The 20,649-nt window shown below is 49.2% G+C and overlaps 1 protein-coding gene across 1 annotated transcript in view; it reads left to right on the top strand.

Annotated features, from left to right (window-relative positions):
- Positions 1-20,649, top strand: part of unc5a (unc-5 netrin receptor A) — a 468,131-nt gene that overhangs the window by 331,137 nt on the left and 116,345 nt on the right. Inside the window, exons 10-11 of the mRNA XM_065019100.1 lie at positions 3,087-3,174; positions 16,201-16,369. Of these exons, the coding sequence (XP_064875172.1) occupies positions 3,087-3,174; positions 16,201-16,369 (257 nt within the window). The remainder of the gene's footprint in view (positions 1-3,086; positions 3,175-16,200; positions 16,370-20,649) is intronic.

Genomic DNA, 20,649 nt, shown 5'->3' with positions numbered 1-20,649 from the left:
AGTGACAACAGTGTTTCTGTTGGTCAGATCATTCAGTAGTTATATAGGTGACAACAGTGTTTCTGTTGGTCAGATCATTCAGTAGTTATATAGGTGACAACAGTGTTTCTATTGGTCAGATCATTCAGTAGTTATATAAGTGACAACAGTGTTTCTGTTGGTCAGATCATTCAGTAGTTAGTTATATAGGTGACAACAGTGTTTCTGTTGGTCAGATCATTCAGTACTTAGTTATATAGGTGACAACAGTGTTTCTGTTGGTCAGATCATTCAGTAGTTAGTTATAGAGTGACAACAGTGTTTCTGTTGGTCAGATCATTCAGTAGTTATATAGGTGACAACAGTGTTTCTATTGGTCAGATCATTCAGTAGTTAGTTATATAGGTGACAACAGTGTTTCTGTTGGTCAGATCATTCAGTATTTATATAAGTGACAACAGTGTTTCTGTTGGTCAGATCATTCAGTATTTATATAAGTGACAACAGTGTTTCTGTTGGTCAGATCATTCAGTAGTTAGTTATATAGGTGACAACAGTGTTTCTGTTGGTCAGATCATTCAGTAGTTAGTTATATAAGTGACAACAGTGTTTCTGTTGGTCAGATCATTCAGTACTTAGTTATATAGGCGACAACAGTGTTTATGTTAGTCAGATCATTCAGTAGTTATATAAGTGACAACAGTGTTTCTGTTGGTCAGATCATTCAGTAGTTATATAAGTGACAACAGTGTTTCTGTTGGTCAGATCATTCAGTACTTAGTTATATAGGTGACAACGGTGTTTCTATTGGTCAGATCATTCAGTACTTAGTTATATAGGTGACAACAGTGTTTCTATTGGTCAGATCATTCAGTACTTAGTTATATAGGTGACAACAGTGTTTCTGTTAGTCAGATCATTCAGTAGTTATATAAGTGACAACAGTGTTTCTGTTGGTCAGATCATTCAGTAGTTAGTTATATAGGTGACAACAGTGTTTCTATTGGTCAGATCATTCAGTAGTTATATAGGTGACAACAGTGTTTCTGTTGGTCAGATCATTCAGTAGTTATATAAGTGACAACAGTGTTTCTGTTGGTCAGATCATTCAGTACTTAGTTATATAGGTGACAACAGTGTTTCTATTGGTCAGATCATTCAGCAGTTAGTTATATAGGTGACAACGGTGTTTCGGTTGGTCAGATCATTCAGTAGTTATATAAGTGACAACAGTGTTTCTGTTGGTCAGATCATTCAGTAGTTATATAGGTGACAACAGTGTTTCTGTTGGGCAGATCATTCAGTAGTTATATAAGTGACAACAGTGTTTCTATTGGTCAGATCATTCAGTAGTATCTGGAGAGAGATAATGATCTTTCCCTCTCCCTTTCTTTTCTCAAACTCTCTGTCTCTCTCTCCTTTCTCACTCTCTCTCCCTTTTCTCTCTCTCATTTATCTCTCTGTCTCTCTCCTTCCTCTCTCTGTCCCTCTTTCTCTTTTATCTCACTTACTCTCTCTCCTTTCCCCCCCTCTCTCCCTCTCATTTCTCTCTCTGTCTTTCTCCTTCCTCTCTCTCTTTTCTCTCTCTTTCTCCTTTCACTCGCTCTCCTTTCTCTCTCCTTTATCTCTCTCTCTTTTCTCTTTCTCTCTCTGCTGTCACATATTGTATGCATGGATTAACTCAAACCCTTGACACTAATCTTCTCACTTGGCGCTAGACAAGCAAACACACACACATGAGCACACACACACACACACAGCGAGAAGGAGAGATATCCTCATTCTGGTCATGCAAACATTTAGATATTGTATATGTGAGATATGAATATATAATTACGAACACACGTTTGCTTCCATGAAAGTGCATGAGACATGCATGTTGTATTTAACCAGATGTCTTCCTGTAGTAGTCTAGCTGTAGAATAGGAGACACATCTTGTTTATCTTCCTGTAGAACAGGAGACACATGTTGTTTATCTTCCTGTAGAACAGGAAACACATGTTGTTTATCTTCCTCTAGAACAGGAGACACATGTTGTTACCTTCCTGTAGAACAGGAGACACATGTTGTTTATCTTCCTGTAGAACAGGAAACACATGTTGTTTATCTTCCTGTAGAACAGGAAACACATGTTGTTTATCTTCCTGTAGAACAGGAAACACATGTTGTTTATCTTCCTGTAGAACAGCAGACACATGTTGTTTATCTTCCTGTAGAACAGCAGACACATGTTGTTTATCTTCCTGTAGAACAGGAAACACATGTTATCTTCCTGTAGAACAGGAAACACATGTTGTTTATCTTCCTGTAGAACAGGAAACACATGTTGTTTATCTTCCTGTAGAACAGGAGACACATGTTGTTTTAGTGGAGAACAGGAAACACATGTTGTTTATCTTCCTGTAGAACAGCAGACACATGTTGTTTATCTTCCTGTAGAACAGGAAACACATGTTGTTTATCTTCCTGTAGAACAGGAAACACATGTTGTTTATCTTCCTGTAGAACAGGAAACACATGTTGTTTATCTTCCTGTAGAACAGCAGACACATGTTGTTTATCTTCCTGTAGAACAGGAAACACATGTTGTTTATCTTCCTGTAGAACAGGAAACACATGTTGTTTATCTTCCTGTAGAACAGGAAACACATGTTGTCTATCTTCCTGTAGAACAGGAAACACATGTTGTCTATCTTCCTGTAGAACAGGAGACACATGTTGTTTATCTTCCTGTAGAACAGGAAACACATGTTGTTTATCTACCTGTAGAACAGGAAACACATGTTGTTTATCTTCCTGTAGAACAGCAGACACATGTTGTTTTAGTGGAGAACTACGTGATGAGAATCCTTCACTTAAAGTGTTTTGAAAAAGCTTCAACTGTTCTCTGAGATATTCGTTCTCTTCTGTCAGGCGTGTGCGTGTGCGCGTGCGCTTGCGTGTTATCCTCATCCGTCCTGTCGGTCCTCCGGCTTGCCTCCTTTGTGGAATTACAAAAGCACCGTTCAGACACAACAAATGAGCCTCTCTCTCTCTCTGTCTTCTTCTGTGGTGGTGTTATTTGTGTTTTGATTCATTCTTCTTCTTCTGTGGTGTTGTTGTTTAGGCATCAGCCTGCTGATCCCTCCAGAGGCCATCCCCAGGGGAAAGATCTATGAGATATATCTCACCGCTCAGAGAAAAGAAGATTTAAGGTGGGGCTATTTAACTTGAACTAACCGGCTGTGTGTGTGTGTGTGTGTGTGTGTGTGTGTGTGTGTGTGTGTGTGTGTGTGTGTGTGTGTGTGTGTGTGTGTGTGTGTGTGTGTGTGTGTGTGTGTTTTACTTTTACTTTGCTCCTCCACCTTGTTCCCCAAACCTCTCTCTCCAACCTCTCTCTCCAACCTCTCTCTCTCTACCTCTCTCTCTCCAACCTCTCTCTCTCTACCTCTCTCTCTCCAACCTCTCTCTCCCACCCCAACCTCTCTCTCCAATCTCTCTCTCCAACCTCTCTCTCCCAGCTCTCTCTCAACCTCTCTCTCAACCTCTCTCTCCAACCTCTCTCTCTCAACCTCTCTCTCAACCTCTCTCTCCAACCTCTCTCTCCAACCTCTCTCTCAACCTCTCTCTCCAACCTCTCTCTCAACCTCTCTCTCCAACCCCTCTCTCTCCAACCTCTCTCTCCAACCTCTCTCTCTCAACCTCTCTCTCCAACCTCTCTCTCAACCTCTCTCTCTCAACCTCTCTCTCTCCAACCTCTCTCAACCTCTCTCTCAACCTCTCTCTCTCAACCTCTCTCTCCAACCTCTCTCTCAACCTCTCTCTCTCCAACCTCTCTCTCCAACCTCTCTCTCCAACCTCTCTCTCTCTCTCCTCTCTCTCTCCAACCTCTCTCTCTCTACCTCTCTCTCTCAACCTCTCTCTCCCACCCCAACCTCTCTCTCAACCTCTCTCTCAACCTCTCTCTCCCAACCTCTCTCTCCAACCTCTCTCTCCAACCTCTCTCCAACCTCTCTCTCAACCTCTCTCTCCAACCTCTCTCTCCAACCTCTCTCTCCAACCTCTCTCTCCAACCTCTCTCTCTCAACCTCTCTCTCCAACCTCTCTCTCAACCTCTCTCTCCCAACCTCTCTCTCCAACCTCTCTCTCCAACCTCTCTCCAACCTCTCTCTCCAACCTCTCTCTCTCCAACCTCTCTCTCCAACCTCTCTCTCAACCTCTCTCTCTCAACCTCTCTCTCTCTCTCCAACCTCTCTCTCTCAACCTCTCTCTCTCAACCTCTCTCTCCAACCTCTCTCTCCAACCTCTCTCTCTCCTCTCTCTCAACCTCTCTCTCTCCACCTCTCTCTCCAACCTCTCTCTCTCAACCTCTCTCTCTCCAACCTCTCTCCAACCTCTCTCTCTCAACCTCTCTCTCTCAACCTCTCTCTCTCAACCTCTCTCTCAACCTCTCTCTCAACCTCTCTCTCTCAACCTCTCTCTCAACCTCTCTCTCAACCTCTCTCTCTCAACCTCTCTCTCAACCTCTCTCTCCAACCTCTCTCTCAACCTCTCTCTCTCTCCTCTCTCTCCAACCTCTCTCTCTCTACCTCTCTCTCTCAACCTCTCTCTCCCACCCCTCAACCTCTCTCTCCAACCTCTCTCTCCAACCTCTCTCTCCCAACCTCTCTCTCAACCTCTCTCTCCAACCTCTCTCTCAACCTCTCTCTCTCAACCTCTCTCTCTCCAACCTCTCTCTCCAACCTCTCTCTCCAACCTCTCTCTCAACCTCTCTCTCCTCTCTCTCCAACCTCTCTCTCAACCTCTCTCTCAACCTCTCTCTCCCAACCTCTCTCTCAACCTCTCTCTCCAACCTCTCTCTCCAACCTCTCTCTCCAACCTCTCTCAACCTCTCTCTCAACCTCTCTCTCTCAACCTCTCTCTCCAACCTCTCTCTCCAACCTCTCTCTCTCCAACCTCTCTCTCAACCTCTCTCTCAACCTCTCTCTCAACCTCTCTCTCCAACCTCTCTCTCAAACCTCTCTCTCCAACCTCTCTCTCAACCTCTCTCTCAACCTCTCTCTCAACCTCTCTCTCAACCTCTCTCTCAACCTCTCTCTCCAACGTCTCTCCAACCTCTCTCTCCACCTCTCTCTCAACCCCCAACCTCTCTCTCCAACCTCTCTCTCCAACCTCTCTCTCCAACCTCTCTCTCTCCAACCTCTCTCTCCAACCTCTCTCTCCAACCTCTCTCTCCAACCTCTCTCTCTCCAACCTCTCTCTCTCCAACCTCTCTCTCCAACCTCTCTCTCAACCTCTCTCTCTCAACCTCTCTCTCTCAACCTCTCTCTCAACCTCTCTCTCCAACCTCTCTCTCAACCTCTCTCTCTCAACCTCTCTCTCCAACCTCTCTCTCCAACCTCTCTCTCTCCAACCTCTCTCTCCAACCTCTCTCTCTCAACCTCTCTCTCCAATCTCTCTCTCCAACCTCTCTCTCTCAACCTCTCTCTCAACCTCTCTCTCAACCTCTCTCTCCAACCTCTCTCTCTCAACCTCTCTCTCCAACCTCTCTCTCCAACCTCTCTCTCCAACCTCTCTCTCTCCAACCTCTCTCTCTCAACCTCTCTCTCCAACCTCTCTCTCCAACCTCTCTCTCTCCAACCTCTCTCTCCAACCTCTCTCTCCAACCTCTCTCTCCAACCTCTCTCTCCAACCTCTCTCTCAACCTCTCTCTCCAACCTCTCTCTCCAACCTCTCTCTCCAACCTCTCTCTCCAACCTCTCTCTCCAACCTCTCTCTCCAACCTCTCTCTCTCAACCTCTCTCTCTCAACCTCTCTCTCCCACCTCTCTCTCAACCTCTCTCTCAACCTCTCTCTCCAACCTCTCTCTCCCAACCTCTCTCTCAACCTCTCTCTCCAACCTCTCTCTCAACCTCTCTCTCTCAACCTCTCTCCAACCTCTCTCAACCTCTCTCTCCAACCTCTCTCTCAACCTCTCTCTCAACCTCTCTCTCAACCTCTCTCTCCAACCTCTCTCTCAACCTCTCTCTCCAACCTCTCTCTCTCTCTCAACCTCTCTCTCAACCTCTCTCTCAACCTCTCTCTCTCCAACCTCTCTCTCCAACCTCTCTCTCAACCTCTCTCTCCAACCTCTCTCTCTCAACCTCTCTCTCTCAACCTCTCTCTCTCCAACCTCTCTCTCCAACCTCTCTCTCCAACCTCTCTCTCTCAACCTCTCTCTCAACCTCTCTCTCCAACCTCTCTCTCCAACCTCTCTCTCTCAACCTCTCTCTCTCAACCTCTCTCTCTCAACCTCTCTCTCTCAACCTCTCTCTCCAACCTCTCTCTCTCAACCTCTCTCTCCAACCTCTCTCTCTCAACCTCTCTCTCAACCTCTCTCTCCAACCTCTCTCTCTCCAACCTCTCTCTCCAACCTCTCTCTCAACCTCTCTCTCCAACCTCTCTCTCCCTCTCTCTCAACCTCTCTCTCAACCTCTCTCTCCAACCTCTCTCTCCAACCTCTCTCTCCAACCTCTCTCTCTCCAACCTCTCTCTCAACCTCTCTCTCAACCTCTCTCTCCAACCTCTCTCTCAACCTCTCTCTCCAACCTCTCTCTCAACCTCTCTCTCAACCTCTCTCTCCAACCTCTCTCTCAACCTCTCTCTCAACCTCTCTCTCCCAACCTCTCTCTCCAACCTCTCTCTCAACCTCTCTCTCTCAACCTCTCTCTCAACCTCTCTCTCTCCAACCTCTCTCTCTCCAACCTCTCTCTCAACCTCTCTCTCCAACCTCTCTCCAACCTCTCTCTCCAACCTCTCTCTCCAACCTCTCTCTCTCAACCTCTCTCTCCAACCTCTCTCTCCAACCTCTCTCTCAACCTCTCTCTCAACCTCTCTCTCAACCTCTCTCTCAACCTCTCTCTCCTCTCACCTCTCTCTCTCCAACCTCTCTCTCAACCTCTCTCTCCAACCTCTCTCTCCAACCTCTCTCTCCAACCTCTCTCTCAACCTCTCTCTCCAACCTCTCTCTCCAACCTCTCTCTCCAACCTCTCTCTCCAACCTCTCTCTCCCAACCTCTCTCTCTCCAACCTCTCTCTCCAACCTCTCTCCAACCTCTCTCTCCAACCTCTCTCTCTCAACCTCTCTCTCTCAACCTCTCTCTCCAACCTCTCTCTCCAACCTCTCTCTCTCAACCTCTCTCTCTCAACCTCTCTCTCAACCTCTCTCTCCAACCTCTCTCTCAACCTCTCTCTCTCAACCTCTCTCTCAACCTCTCTCTCAACCTCTCTCTCTCAACCTCTCTCTCCAACCTCTCTCTCTCTCAACCTCTCTCTCCCAACCTCTCTCTCCAACCTCTCTCTCCAACCTCTCTCTCAACCTCTCTCTCCAACCTCTCTCTCAACCTCTCTCTCCAACCTCTCTCTCAACCTCTCTCTCAACCTCTCTCTCTCAACCTCTCTCTCTCAACCTCTCTCTCTCAACCTCTCTCTCTCAACCTCTCTCTCCAACCTCTCTCTCCAACCTCTCTCTCAACCTCTCTCTCCAACCTCTCTCTCTCCAACCTCTCTCTCCAACCTCAACCTCTCTCCAACCTCTCTCTCCAACCTATCTCTCCAACCTCTCTCTCAACCTCTCTCTCCAACCCCTCTCTCAACCTCTCTCTCCAACCTCTCTCTCCAACCTCTCTCTCTCAACCTCTCTCTCAACCTCTCTCTCAACCTCTCTCTCCAACCTCTCTCTCCAACCTCTCTCTCTCAACCTCTCTCTCTCAACCTCTCTCTCAACCTCTCTCTCCAACCTCTCTCTCCTCTCAACCTCTCTCTCCAACCTCTCTCTCTCCAACCTCTCTCTCTCAACCTCTCTCTCTCTACCTCTCTCTCTCAACCTCTCTCTCCCACCCCAACCTCTCTCTCAACCTCTCTCTCAACCTCTCTCTCCCAACCTCTCTCTCCAACCTCTCTCTCCAACCTCTCTCTCCAACCTCTCTCTCAACCTCTCTCTCTCCAACCTCTCTCTCTCAACCTCTCTCTCAACCTCTCTCTCTCCAACCTCTCTCTCTCAACCTCTCTCTCAACCTCTCTCTCCAACCTCTCTCTCAACCTCTCTCTCTCAACCTCTCTCTCAACCTCTCTCTCCAACCTCTCTCTCCAACCTCTCTCTCACCAACCTCTCTCTCCAACCTCTCTCTCCAACCTCTCTCTCTCAACCTCTCTCTCCAACCTCTCTCTCAACCTCTCTCTCAACCTCTCTCTCAACCTCTCTCTCTCTCAACCTCTCTCTCCAACCTCTCTCTCAACCTCTCTCTCAACCTCTCTCTCCAACCTCTCTCTCAACCTCTCTCTCCAACCTCTCTCCAACCTCTCTCTCAACCTCTCTCTCTCAACCTCTCTCTCAACCTCTCTCTCCAACCTCTCTCTCTCAACCTCTCTCAACCTCTCTCTCTCAACCTCTCTCTCCAACCTCTCTCTCCAACCTCTCTCTCTCAACCTCTCTCTCCAACCTCTCTCTCCAACCTCTCTCTCAACCTCTCTCTCTCAACCTCTCTCTCAACCTCTCTCTCCAACCTCTCTCTCTCTCCAACCTCTCTCTCTCTACCTCTCTCTCCAACCTCTCTCTCTCTACCTCTCTCTCTCTCCAACCTCTCTCTCCCACCCCAACCTCTCTCTCCAACCTCTCTCTCAACCTCTCTCTCCCAACCTCTCTCTCAACCTCTCTCTCAACCTCTCTCTCAACCTCTCTCTCCAACCTCTCTCTCTCCAACCTCTCTCTCCAACCTCTCTCTCAACCTCTCTCTCCAACCTCTCTCTCTCCAACCTCTCTCTCCAACCTCTCTCTCCAACCTCTCTCTCCAACCTCTCTCTCCAACCCCTCTCTCTCCAACCTCTCTCTCCAACCTCTCTCTCCAACCTCTCTCTCTCCAACCTCTCTCTCTCAACCTCTCTCTCCAACCTCTCTCTCCAACCTCTCTCTCTCCAACCTCTCTCTCTCCAACCTCTCTCTCCAACCTCTCTCTCTCAACCTCTCTCTCCAACCTCTCTCTCTCAACCTCTCTCTCCAACCTCTCTCTCAACCTCTCTCTCCAACCTCTCTCTCCAACCTCTCTCTCTCAACCTCTCTCTCTCAACCTCTCTCTCCAACCTCTCTCTCCAACCTCTCTCTCTCAACCTCTCTCTCAACCTCTCTCTCAACCTCTCTCTCCAACCTCTCTCTCTCTACCTCTCTCTCTCCAACCTCTCTCTCCAACCTCTCTCCAACCTCTCTCTCTCCAACCTCTCTCTCCCACCCCAACCTCTCTCTCAACCTCTCTCTCAACCTCTCTCTCCAACCTCTCTCTCCCAACCTCTCTCTCTCCACCTCTCTCTCCAACCTCTCTCTCCAACCTCTCTCTCAACCTCTCTCTCTCTCAACCTCTCTCTCAACCTCTCTCTCAACCTCTCTCTCAACCTCTCTCTCTCTCCACCTCTCTCTCCAACCTCTCTCTCTCCTCCAACCTCTCTCTCCAACCTCTCTCTCCAACCTCTCTCTCTCCAACCTCTCTCTCTCCAACCTCTCTCTCCAACCTCTCTCTCTCTACCTCTCTCTCTCCAACCTCTCTCTCTCTACCTCTCTCTCTCCAACCTCTCTCTCCCACCCCAACCTCTCTCTCCAACCTCTCTCTCCAACCTCTCTCTCCCAACCTCTCTCTCCAACCTCTCTCTCCAACCTCTCTCTCCAACCTCTCTCTCAACCTCAACCTCTCTCTCCTCTCCAACCTCTCTCTCCAACCTCTCTCTCTCCAACCTCTCTCTCTCAACCTCTCTCTCTCAACCTCTCTCTCCAACCTCTCTCTCTCAACCTCTCTCTCCAACCTCTCTCTCCAACCTCTCTCTCCAACCCCTCTCTCAACCTCTCTCTCAACCCCTCTCTCCAACCCCTCTCTCCAACCTCTCTCTCCAACCTCTCTCTCAACCTCTCTCTCAACCTCTCTCTCAACCTCTCTCTCTCCAACCTCTCTCTCCAACCTCTCTCTCTCAACCTCTCTCTCCAACCTCTCTCTCCAACCTCTCTCTCTCAACCTCTCTCTCAACCTCTCTCTCAACCTCTCTCTCTCTCAACCTCTCTCTCCAACCTCTCTCTCAACCTCTCTCTCCAACCTCTCTCTCTCAACCTCTCTCTCAACCTCTCTCTCTCAACCTCTCTCCAACCTCTCTCTCAACCTCTCTCTCCAACCTCTCTCTCTCAACCTCTCTCTCCAACCTCTCTCTCAACCTCTCTCTCTCAACCTCTCTCTCAACCTCTCTCTCAACCTCTCTCTCTCTCCTCTCTCTCTCAACCTCTCTCTCTCTCCTCTCTCTCTCCAACCTCTCTCTCCCACCTCCTCTCTCCAACCTCTCTCTCCAACCTCTCTCTCAACCTCTCTCTCCAACCTCTCCAACCTCTCCAACCTCTCTCTCAACCTCTCTCTCCAACCTCTCTCTCCAACCTCTCTCTCCAACCAACCTCTCTCTCAACCTCTCTCTCAACCTCTCTCTCAACCTCCTCTCTCCAACCTCTCTCTCCACTCTCTCCAACCTCTCTCTCCAACCTCTCTCTCTCAACCTCTCTCTCAACCTCTCTCTCAACCTCTCTCTCAACCTCTCTCTCAACCTCTCTCTCTCCAACCTCTCTCTCCAACCTCTCTCTCAACCTCTCTCTCAACCTCTCTCAACCTCTCTCTCAACCTCTCTCTCAACCTCTCTCTCAACCTCTCTCTCAACCTCTCCAACCTCTCTCCTCTCAACCTCTCTCTCTCTCCTCTCTCTCCAACCTCTCTCTCTCTCTCTCCAACCTCTCTCTCCAACCTCTCTCTCTCAACCTCTCTCTCAACCTCTCTCTCAACCTCTCTCTCCAACCTCTCTCCAACCTCTCTCTCAACCTCTCTCTCTCAACCTCTCTCTCCAACCTCTCTCTCTCAACCTCTCTCTCTCAACCTCTCTCTCCAACCTCTCTCTCCAACCTCTCTCTCCAACCTCTCTCTCTCAACCTCTCTCTCCAACCTCTCTCTCAACCTCTCTCTCAACCTCTCTCTCCAACCTCTCTCTCAACCTCTCTCTCTCAACCTCTCTCTCAACCTCTCTCTCAAACTCTCTCTCTCAACCTCTCTCTCAACCTCTCTCAACCTCTCTCTCCAAACCTCTCTCTCAACCTCTCTCTCAACCTCTCTCTCCAACCTCTCTCTCCAACCTCTCTCTCAACCTCTCTCTCCAACCTCTCTCTCTCAACCTCTCTCCAACCTCTCTCTCCAACCTCTCTCTCCAACCTCTCTCTCAACCTCTCTCTCTCAACCTCTCTCTCTCAACCTCTCTCTCCAACCTCTCTCTCCAACCTCTCTCTCAACCTCTCTCTCCAACCTCTCTCTCAACCTCTCTCTCTCAACCTCTCTCTCCAACCTCTCTCTCAACCTCTCTCTCCAACCTCTCTCTCAACCTCTCTCTCTCAACCTCTCTCTCTCAACCTCTCTCTCAACCTCTCTCTCAACCTCTCTCTCAACCTCTCTCTCAACCTCTCTCTCAACCTCTCTCTCAACCTCTCTCTCAACCTCTCTCTCCAACCTCTCTCTCTCCAACCTCTCTCTCAACCTCTCTCTCAACCTCTCTCTCCAACCTCTCTCTCAACCTCTCTCTCTCCAACCTCTCTCTCTCAACCTCTCTCTCAACCTCTCTCTCAACCTCTCTCTCAACCTCTCTCCAACCTCTCCAACCTCTCTCTCCAACCTCTCTCTCCAACCTCTCTCTCAACCTCTCTCTCCAACCTCTCTCTCCAACCTCTCTCTCCAACCTCTCTCAACCTCTCTCTCTCAACCTCTCTCTCAACCTCTCTCTCAACCTCTCTCTCTCAACCTCTCTCAACCTCTCTCAACCTCTCTCTCCACCTCTCTCTCCAACCTCTCTCTCTCAACCTCTCTCTCAACCTCTCTCTCCAACCTCTCTCTCCAACCTCTCTCTCTCAACCTCTCTCTCTCAACCTCTCTCTCAACCTCTCTCTCCAACCTCTCTCTCCAACCTCTCTCTCTCAAACCTCTCTCTCAACCTCTCTCTCTCAACCTCTCTCTCCAACCTCTCTCTCAACCTCTCTCTCTCAACCTCTCTCTCAACCTCTCTCTCTCCAACCTCTCTCTCAACCTCTCTCTCAACCTCTCTCTCCAACCTCTCTCTCAACCTCTCTCTCCAACCTCTCTCTCCAACCTCTCTCTCTCCAACCTCTCTCTCAACCTCTCTCTCCAACCTCTCTCTCTCAACCTCTCTCTCTCCAACCTCTCTCTCCAACCTCTCTCTCAACCTCTCTCTCCAACCTCTCTCTCTCCAACCTCTCTCTCTCAACCTCTCTCTCTCAACCTCTCTCTCAACCTCTCTCTCAACCTCTCTCTCCAACCTCTCTCCTCTCTCTCTCAACCTCTCTCTCCCAACCTCTCTCTCAACCTCTCTCTCAACCTCTCTCTCCCACCTCTCTCTCAACCTCTCTCTCCAACCTCTCTCTCCAACCTCTCTCTCCAACCTCTCTCTCCAACCTCCAACCTCTCTCTCCAACCTCTCTCTCCAACCTCTCTCTCAACCTCTCTCTCCAAACCTCTCTCTCCAACCTCTCTCTCCAACCTCTCTCTCCAACCTCTCTCTCAACCTCTCTCTCCAACCTCTCTCTCCAACCTCTCTCTCCAACCTCTCTCTCCAACCTCTCTCTCCAACCTCTCTCTCAACCTCTCTCCAACCTCTCTCTCCAACCTCTCTCTCTCCAACCTCTCTCTCCAACCTCTCTCTCCAACCTCTCTCTCCAACCTCTCTCTCAACCTCTCTCTCCAACCTCTCTCTCCAACCTCTCTCTCCAACCTCTCTCTCCAACCTCTCTCTCTCCAACCTCTCTCTCCAACCTCTCTCCAACCCTCTCTCTCTCTCAACCTCTCTCTCAACCTCTCTCAACCTCTCTCTCAACCTCTCTCCAACCTCTCTCTCAACCTCTCTCTCAACCTCTCTCTCCAACCTCTCTCTCCCAACCTCTCTCTCCAACCTCTCTCTCAACCTCTCTCCTCAACCTCTCTCTCCAACCTCTCTCTCCCAACCTCTCTCTCCCAAACCTCTCTCCTCTCTCCAACCTCTCTCTCCAACCTCTCTCTCTCCAACCTCTCTCTCAACCTCTCTCTCAACCTCTCTCTCCAACCTCTCTCTCCAACCTCTCTCTCCAACCTCTCTCTCCAACCTCTCTCTCTCCAACCTCTCTCTCCAACCTCTCTCTCCAACCTCTCTCTCCAACCTCTCTCTCCAACCTCTCTCTCCAACCTCTCTCTCCAACCTCTCTCTCAACCTCTCTCTCAACCTCTCTCTCCAACCTCTCTCTCAACCTCTCTCTCCAACCTCTCTCTCTCCAACCTCTCTCTCCCCAACCTCTCTCTCCAACCTCTCTCTCCAACCTCTCTCTCCAACCTCTCTCTCCAACCTCTCTCTCCAACCTCTCTCTCCAACCTCTCTCTCCAACCTCTCTCTCAACCTCTCTCTCTCAACCTCTCTCTCTCAACCTCTCTCTCCCCCCTCTCTCTCTCCAACCTCTCTCTCCAACCTCTCTCTCAACCTCTCTCTCAACCCTCTCTCAATCTCTCTCTCCAACCCCTCTCTCAACCTCTCTCTCAACCTCTCTCTCAACCTCTCTCTCCAACCTCTCTCTCAACCTCTCTCTCAACCTCTCTCTCAACCTCTCTCTCCAACCTCTCTCTCCAACCAACCACTCTCCCACCCCAACCTCTCTCTCCAACCTCTCTCCAACGTCTCTCTCCAACCTCTCTCTCAACCTCTCTCTCAACCTCTCTCTCCAACCTCTCTCTCTCCAACCTCTCTCTCTCCAACCTCTCTCTCTCAACCTCTCTCTCCAAACTCTCTCTCAACCTCTCTCTCCAACCTCTCTCTCCCACCCCAACCTCTCTCTCCAACCTCTCTCTCCCAACCTCTCTCTCCCACCCCAACCTCTCTCTCCAACCTCTCCCACCCCAACCTCTCTCTCAACCTCTCCCACCCCAACCTCTCTCTCCCAAACCTCTCTCTCCCACCTCTCCCACCCCAACCTCTCTCTCCCAAACCTCTCTCTCAACCTCTCTCCAACCTCTCTCTCAACCTCTCCCACCCCAACCTCTCTCTCCCAAACCTCTCTCTCCCACCTCTCCCACCCCCAACCTCTCTCTCCAACCTCTCTCTCCCACCCCAACCTCTCTCTCCCACCCCAACCTCTCTCCCCACCCCAACCTCTCTCTCCCACCCCAACCTCTCTCTCCAACCTCTCTCAACCTCTCTCTCCAACCTCTCTCTCCAACCTCTCTCTCCCCAACCTTTCTCTCCCCAACCTCTCTCTCCACCCCAACCTCTCTCTCAACCTCTCTCTCCAACCTCTCTCTCCAACCTCTCTCTCCCAAACCTCTCTCTCCCACCCCTACCTCTCTCTCAACCTCTCTCTCCCAAACCTCTCTCTCCACCCCAACCTCTCTCTCAACCTCTCTCTCCCAAACCTCTCTCTCCCACCCCAACCTCTCTATCCCACCCCAACCTCTCTCTCCCACCCCAACCTCTCTCTCCCCACCCCAACCTCTCTCTCCCAAACCTCTCTCCCCACCCCAACCTCTCTCTCCCACCCCAACCTCTCTCTCCAACCTCTCTCTCCCAAACCTCTCTCTCCCACCCCAACCTCTCTCTCAACCTCTCTCTCCCAAACCTCTCTCTCCCACCCCAACCTCTCTCTCCAACCTCTCTCTCCCAAACCTCTCTCTCCCACCCCAACCTCTCTATCCCACCCCAACCTCTCTCACCCACCCCAACCTCTCTCTCCCACCCCAACCTCTCTCTACCATTCCAACCTCTCTCCCACCCCAACCTCTCTCTCCCACCCCAACCTCTCTCTCCCACCCCAACCTCTCTCTCCCACCCCAACCTCTCTCTCCCACCCCAACCTCTCTCACCCACCCCAACCTCTCTCACCCACCCCAACCTCTCTCTACCATTTCAACCTCTCTCCCACCCCAACCTCTCCCTCTCTCTCCCACCCCAACCTCTCTCTCCCACCCCAACCTCTCTCTCCCACCCCAACCCCTCTCTCCCACCCCCAACCTCTCTCTCCCACCCCAACCTCTCTCTCCCACCCCAACCCCTCTCTCCCACCCCAACATCTCTCTCCCATTCCAACCTCTCTTTCCCATCCCAACCTCTCTCTCCCAACCCTTTCTCTCTCTCCCACCCCAACCTCTTTCTCCCACCCCAACCTCTCTCTCCCACCCCAACCTCTCTCTCCCACCCCAACCTCTCTCTCCCACCCCAACCTCTCTCTCCCATCCCAACCTCTCTCTACCATTCCAACCTCTCTCTACCATTCCAACTCTCTCTCTCTACCATTCCAACCTCTCTCTCCCACCCGAACCTCTCTCTCCCAAACCTCTTTCTCCCATTCCAACCTCTCTCCCCACCCCAACCTCTCTCTCCCACCCAAACCTCTCTCTCCCACCCCAACCTCTCTCTCCCACCCCAACCTCTCTCTCCCACCCCAACCTCTCTCTCCCACCCCAACCTCTCTCTCCCATTCCAACCTCTCTCTCCCACCCCAACCTCTCTCTCCCACCCCAACCTCTCTCTCCCATTCCAACCTCTCTCTCCCACCCCAACCTCTCTCCAACACAAACCTCTCTCCCACCCCAACCTCTCTCCAACACCAACCTCTCTCCCACCCAAACCTCTCTCTCCTGTCCAACTCTCTCTCTACCATTCCAACCTCTCTCCCACCCCAACCTCTCTCCAACACAAACCTCTCTCCCACCCCAACCTCTCTCCAACACCAAACTCTCCCACCCCAACCTCTCTCTCCCATCCCAACTCTCTCTCTACCATTCCAACCTCTCTCCCATCCCAAACCTCTCTCCCATCCAAACCTCTCTCCCACCCCAAACCTCTCTCCCATCCAAACCTCTCTCCCACCCCAAACCTCTCTCCCACCCCAAACCTCTCTCCCATCCAAACCTCTCTCCCACCCCAAACCTCTCTCCCATCCAAACCTCTCTTCCACCCCAAAACCTCTCTCCCACCAAAATCTCTTTCCCACCACAAACTCAACTTCTTCCTCAACCCCTCAACACCCCCTCTCCTCCTACCCTCACCTAACCCTTCCCCACTACCCACCTACCAACCCTTCCTCCTGTCTCCCTTCTGCCCCTACCGTCAACTAACCCCTCCTACACTCTGCCTACTCCTCATAACTCCTCCTCCTCTCTCCACCCATGCAGGTTACCCCTGGCGGGCTGCCAGACCCTGCTGAGTCCCATAGTGAGCTGTGGTCCTCCGGGGGTGGTTCTGACGCGGCCCACAATTCTCAGCATGGACCATTGTTCTGACGCCTGTCCTGAGAACTGGGCCATCAGGCTGAAGAAACAGAACTACGAAGGCGTCTGGGAGGTGAGAACAGATGACTGTAGACAACAGAGAAACAACACAATGTAATTGGAATACTATAGGAGACTATTTGGTCAACGTCTATGACCCTACACACACACACACACACACACACACACACACACACACACACACACACACACACACACACACATGAGAGGATCTGGATTATAGCTAGAGTACATTATTTTATTTTAGTCCTTTTGCAGGCTTTTGTTCCAGCCCTACTAACACAGCTGATTCAACTGAGAACGGTCTGGATTTAAACCCAGAGCTACTGTGTCTATCCCTGGTGTTGACAAAACATCCAATCCAGCCAGCCGTGACCGGGAAACCCATAGCAAGGTTGTCATTATCCAGTGGTAGGGGAGGATTTTACCAAGGGGGCTTACCTTTGCTCATCATGCTCTAGAAACTTATTGTGGTAGGAGAGGATTTTACCAAGGGGGCTTACCTTTGCTCATCGCGCTCTAGAAACGTATTGTGGTAGGGCTGGGCGCCTGCAAGCTAACTTCCGTTGTCAGTCTAACAGTGTTTCCTCCTAATCACATTGGTGTGGCTGACTTCCGGGTTAAGCGAGCATTCTGATATCGATAGTAGTGTGGCCAGGCAGGTCGTGTTTCAGAGGACGTATGACTCGACTTTCGCCTCTCCGGAGCCCATTCGGGTAGTTGCAGGATGGAATTCGGGGAGAAAATGGGGTAAACAACATTCGCTATGTGGCCATACTGAACACGCCTGATCTCGAAACTAAGCAGGGTCGGGCTTAGTACTTGGATGGGAGACCGCCTGGGAATACCAGGTGCTGTAAGCAAAACATTTTTTATTTTTTAATTTTTTTATTAAAGACCAATCATGCACAGTTGTTCAAATGTATACCATACTATTGCAAAAGGAATTAAATTCTTGCTTCAAATGTCTCCTCTGTCAGTTATATTGCAAAAAATTGGTACCTCTTAAACCCTGTGTTTCTGACCCCCCCCCCCCCCCCCCCGACACCAATTACAAAGACCCCTCTATACAGTACTGTGCCCTGGGCTACAGAGCAGTTCCCCTCTCTACTCTACCTGTAGACTACATTAGAAAGCAGTGCAGAGATCCAACCTCCCCTCACCTTCATATCAATAATTCAATGTCTGTGTGTCTGGTTAGGAATATTGTATGTCAGAGAGTAGTGACAGAGAGAGGAAGAGAGGTAGAGAGAGAGAGGTAGAGAGAGAGGTAAGAGAAAGAAAGGTAGAGAGAGAGAGGTACAGAGAGAGGTAGAGAGAGAGCGGTAGAGGGAGGGAGGGAGGAGGGAGGGAGGGAGGGAGGGAGGAGGGAGGGAGGGAGGGAGGAGAAGAGAGATGGGAGGGGGAGGGAGGGAGGGAGGGAGGGAGGGAGGGAGGGAGGGAGAGAGAGAGAGAGATGGGAGGGAGGGAGGGAGGGAGAGAGAGAGAGGTAGAGAGAGAGAGAGATGGGAAGGGAAGGGGAATGGAGGGAAGGAGGGAGAGCGAGAGAAGAGAGATGGGAGGGAGGGAGAGAGAGAGAGAGAGGTAGAGTGAGAGAGAGAGATGGGAAGGGAAGGGAAGGGGGATGGAGGGAAGGAGGGAGAGAGAGAGAGGTAGAGCGAGAGAAGAGAGCTGGGGAGGGGGACGGAGGGAGAGTGAGAGGTAGAGCGAGAGAGAGAGATGGGAAGGGGGAGGGAAGGAGGGAGAGAAGAGAAGACAGGCTATGTGCAACACTGCCCACAAAATGAGGTGGAAACTGATGAGCTGCACTTCCTAACCTCCTGCCAAATGTAAGACCATATTAGAGACACATATTTTCCACTGATTACACAGACCCACGAAGAATTCGAAAACAAACCCAATTTTGACAGCAGCAAGATGTGTGACCTGTTGCCACAAGGAAAGGGCAACTGGTGAAGAACTAACACCATTGTAAATGCAACCCATAATTATGAATATTTATATTCCCTTTTGTACTTTAACTATTTTCACATCATTACAACACTGTATAGAGACATAAAATGACATTAGAAATGTATTTATTATTTTGGAACTTTTGTGAGTGTAATGTTTACTTTTAAATGTTATTGTTTATTTCCCATTTGTTTGTTATCCACTTCACTTGCTTTGGCAACGTTAACATGTGTTTCCCATGACAACAATAACATGTGTTTCCCATGACAACGTTAACATGTGTTTCCCATGACAACGTTAACATGTGTATATCGACAATATCGCCCTTACATTCAATTGAAATTGACAGACAGACAGACCGACAGACAGACAGACAGACAGATAGGCAGGCAGGCAGACAGACAGACGGACAGTTAGACAGACAGACAGACAGACAGACAGACAGACAGACAGACAGACAGACAGACAGACAGACAGACAGACAGAGAGACAGAGAGACAGATAGGCAGTCAGACAGACAGACAGACAGACAGACAGACAGACAGACAGATAGGCAGTTAAACAGACAGACAGACAGACAGGCAGATAGACAGACAGAAAGAGAGGGATTAATACTGATAGTATGGGTACTCAGACAGGAAGAGAGGGATTAATACTGATAGTATGGGTACTCAGAAAGAGAGGGATTAATACTGATAAAATGGGTACTCAGACAGAAAGAGAGGGATTAATACTGATAGTATGGGTACTCAGACAGGAAGAGAGGGATTAATACTGATAGTATGGGTACTCAGAAAGAGAGGGATTAATACTGATAGTATGGGTACTCAGACAGGAAGAGAGGGATTAATACTGATAGTATGGGTACTCAGAAAGAGAGGGATTAATACTGATAGTATGGGTACTCAGACACAGACAGGAAGAGAGGGATTAATACTGATAGTATGGGTAGTCAGACAGGAAGAGAGGGATTAATACTGATAGTATGGGTACTCAGACAGGAAGAGAGGGATTAACACTGATAGTATGGGTACTCAGACAGAAAGAGAGGGATTAATACTGATAGTATGGGTACTCAGACAGGAAGTGAGGGATTAATACTGATAGTATGGGTACTCAGACAGGAAGAGAGGGATTAATACTGATAGTATGGGTACTCAGACAGGAAGAGAGGGATTAATAATGATAGTATGGGTACTCAGACAGGAAGAGAGGGATTAACACTGATAGTATGGGTACTCAGACAGGAAGAGAGGGATTAATACTGATAGTATGGGTACTCAGACAGGAAGAGAGGGATTAATACTGATAGTATGGGTACTCAGACAGGAAGAGAGGGATTAATACTGATAGTATGGGTACTCAGACAGGAAGAGAGGGATTAATACTGATAGTATGGGTACTCAGACACAGACAGGAAGAGAGGGATTAATACTGATAGTATGGGTACTCAGACAGGAAGAGAGGGATTAATACTGATAGTATGGGTACTCAGACAGGAAGAGGGGGATTAATACTGATAGTATGGGTACTCAGACAGGAAGAGAGGGATTACTACTGATAGTATGGGTACTCAGACAGGAAGAGAGGGATTAATACTGATAGTATGGGTACTCAGACAGGAAGAGAGGGATTAATACTGATAGTATGGGTACTCAGACAGAAAGAGAGGGATTAATACTGATAGTATGGGTACTCAGACAGAAAGAGAGGGATTAATACTGATAAAATGGGTACTCAGACAGAAAGAGAGGGATTAATACTGATAGTATGGGTACTCAGAAAGAGAGGGATTAATACTGATAGTATGGGTACTCAGACACAGACAGGAAGAGAGGGATTAATACTGATAGTATGGGTACTCAGACAGGAAGAGAGGGATTAATACTGATAGTATGGGTACTCAGACAGAAAGAGAGGGATTAATACTGATAGTATGGGTACTCAGAAAGAGAGGGATTAATACTGATAGTATGGGTACTCAGACACAGACAGGAAGAGAGGGATTAATACTGATAGTATGGGTACTCAGACAGGAAGAGAGGGATTAATACTGATAGTATGGGTACTCAGACAGAAAGAGAGGGATTAATACTGATAGTATTGGTACTCAGACAGAAAGAGAGGGATTAATACTGATAAAATGGGTACTCAGAAAGAGAGGGATTAATACTGATAGTATGGGTACTCAGACAGAAAGAGAGGGATTAATACTGATAGTATGGGTACTCAGAAAGAGAGGGATTAATACTGATAGTATGGGTACTCAGACAGAAAGAGAGGGATTAATACTGATAGTATGGGTACTCAGAAAGAGAGGGATTAATACTGATAGTATGGGTACTCAGACAGAAAGAGAGGGATTAATACTGATAGTAT

This window comes from Oncorhynchus nerka, linkage group LG6 (assembly GCF_034236695.1).
Source record: "Oncorhynchus nerka isolate Pitt River linkage group LG6, Oner_Uvic_2.0, whole genome shotgun sequence".
In the NCBI taxonomy this organism is placed as follows: Eukaryota; Metazoa; Chordata; class Actinopteri; order Salmoniformes; family Salmonidae; genus Oncorhynchus; species Oncorhynchus nerka.
Note: the sequence above shows the minus strand (reverse complement) of the source record. Positions and strands in the feature narration are given on the sequence as shown.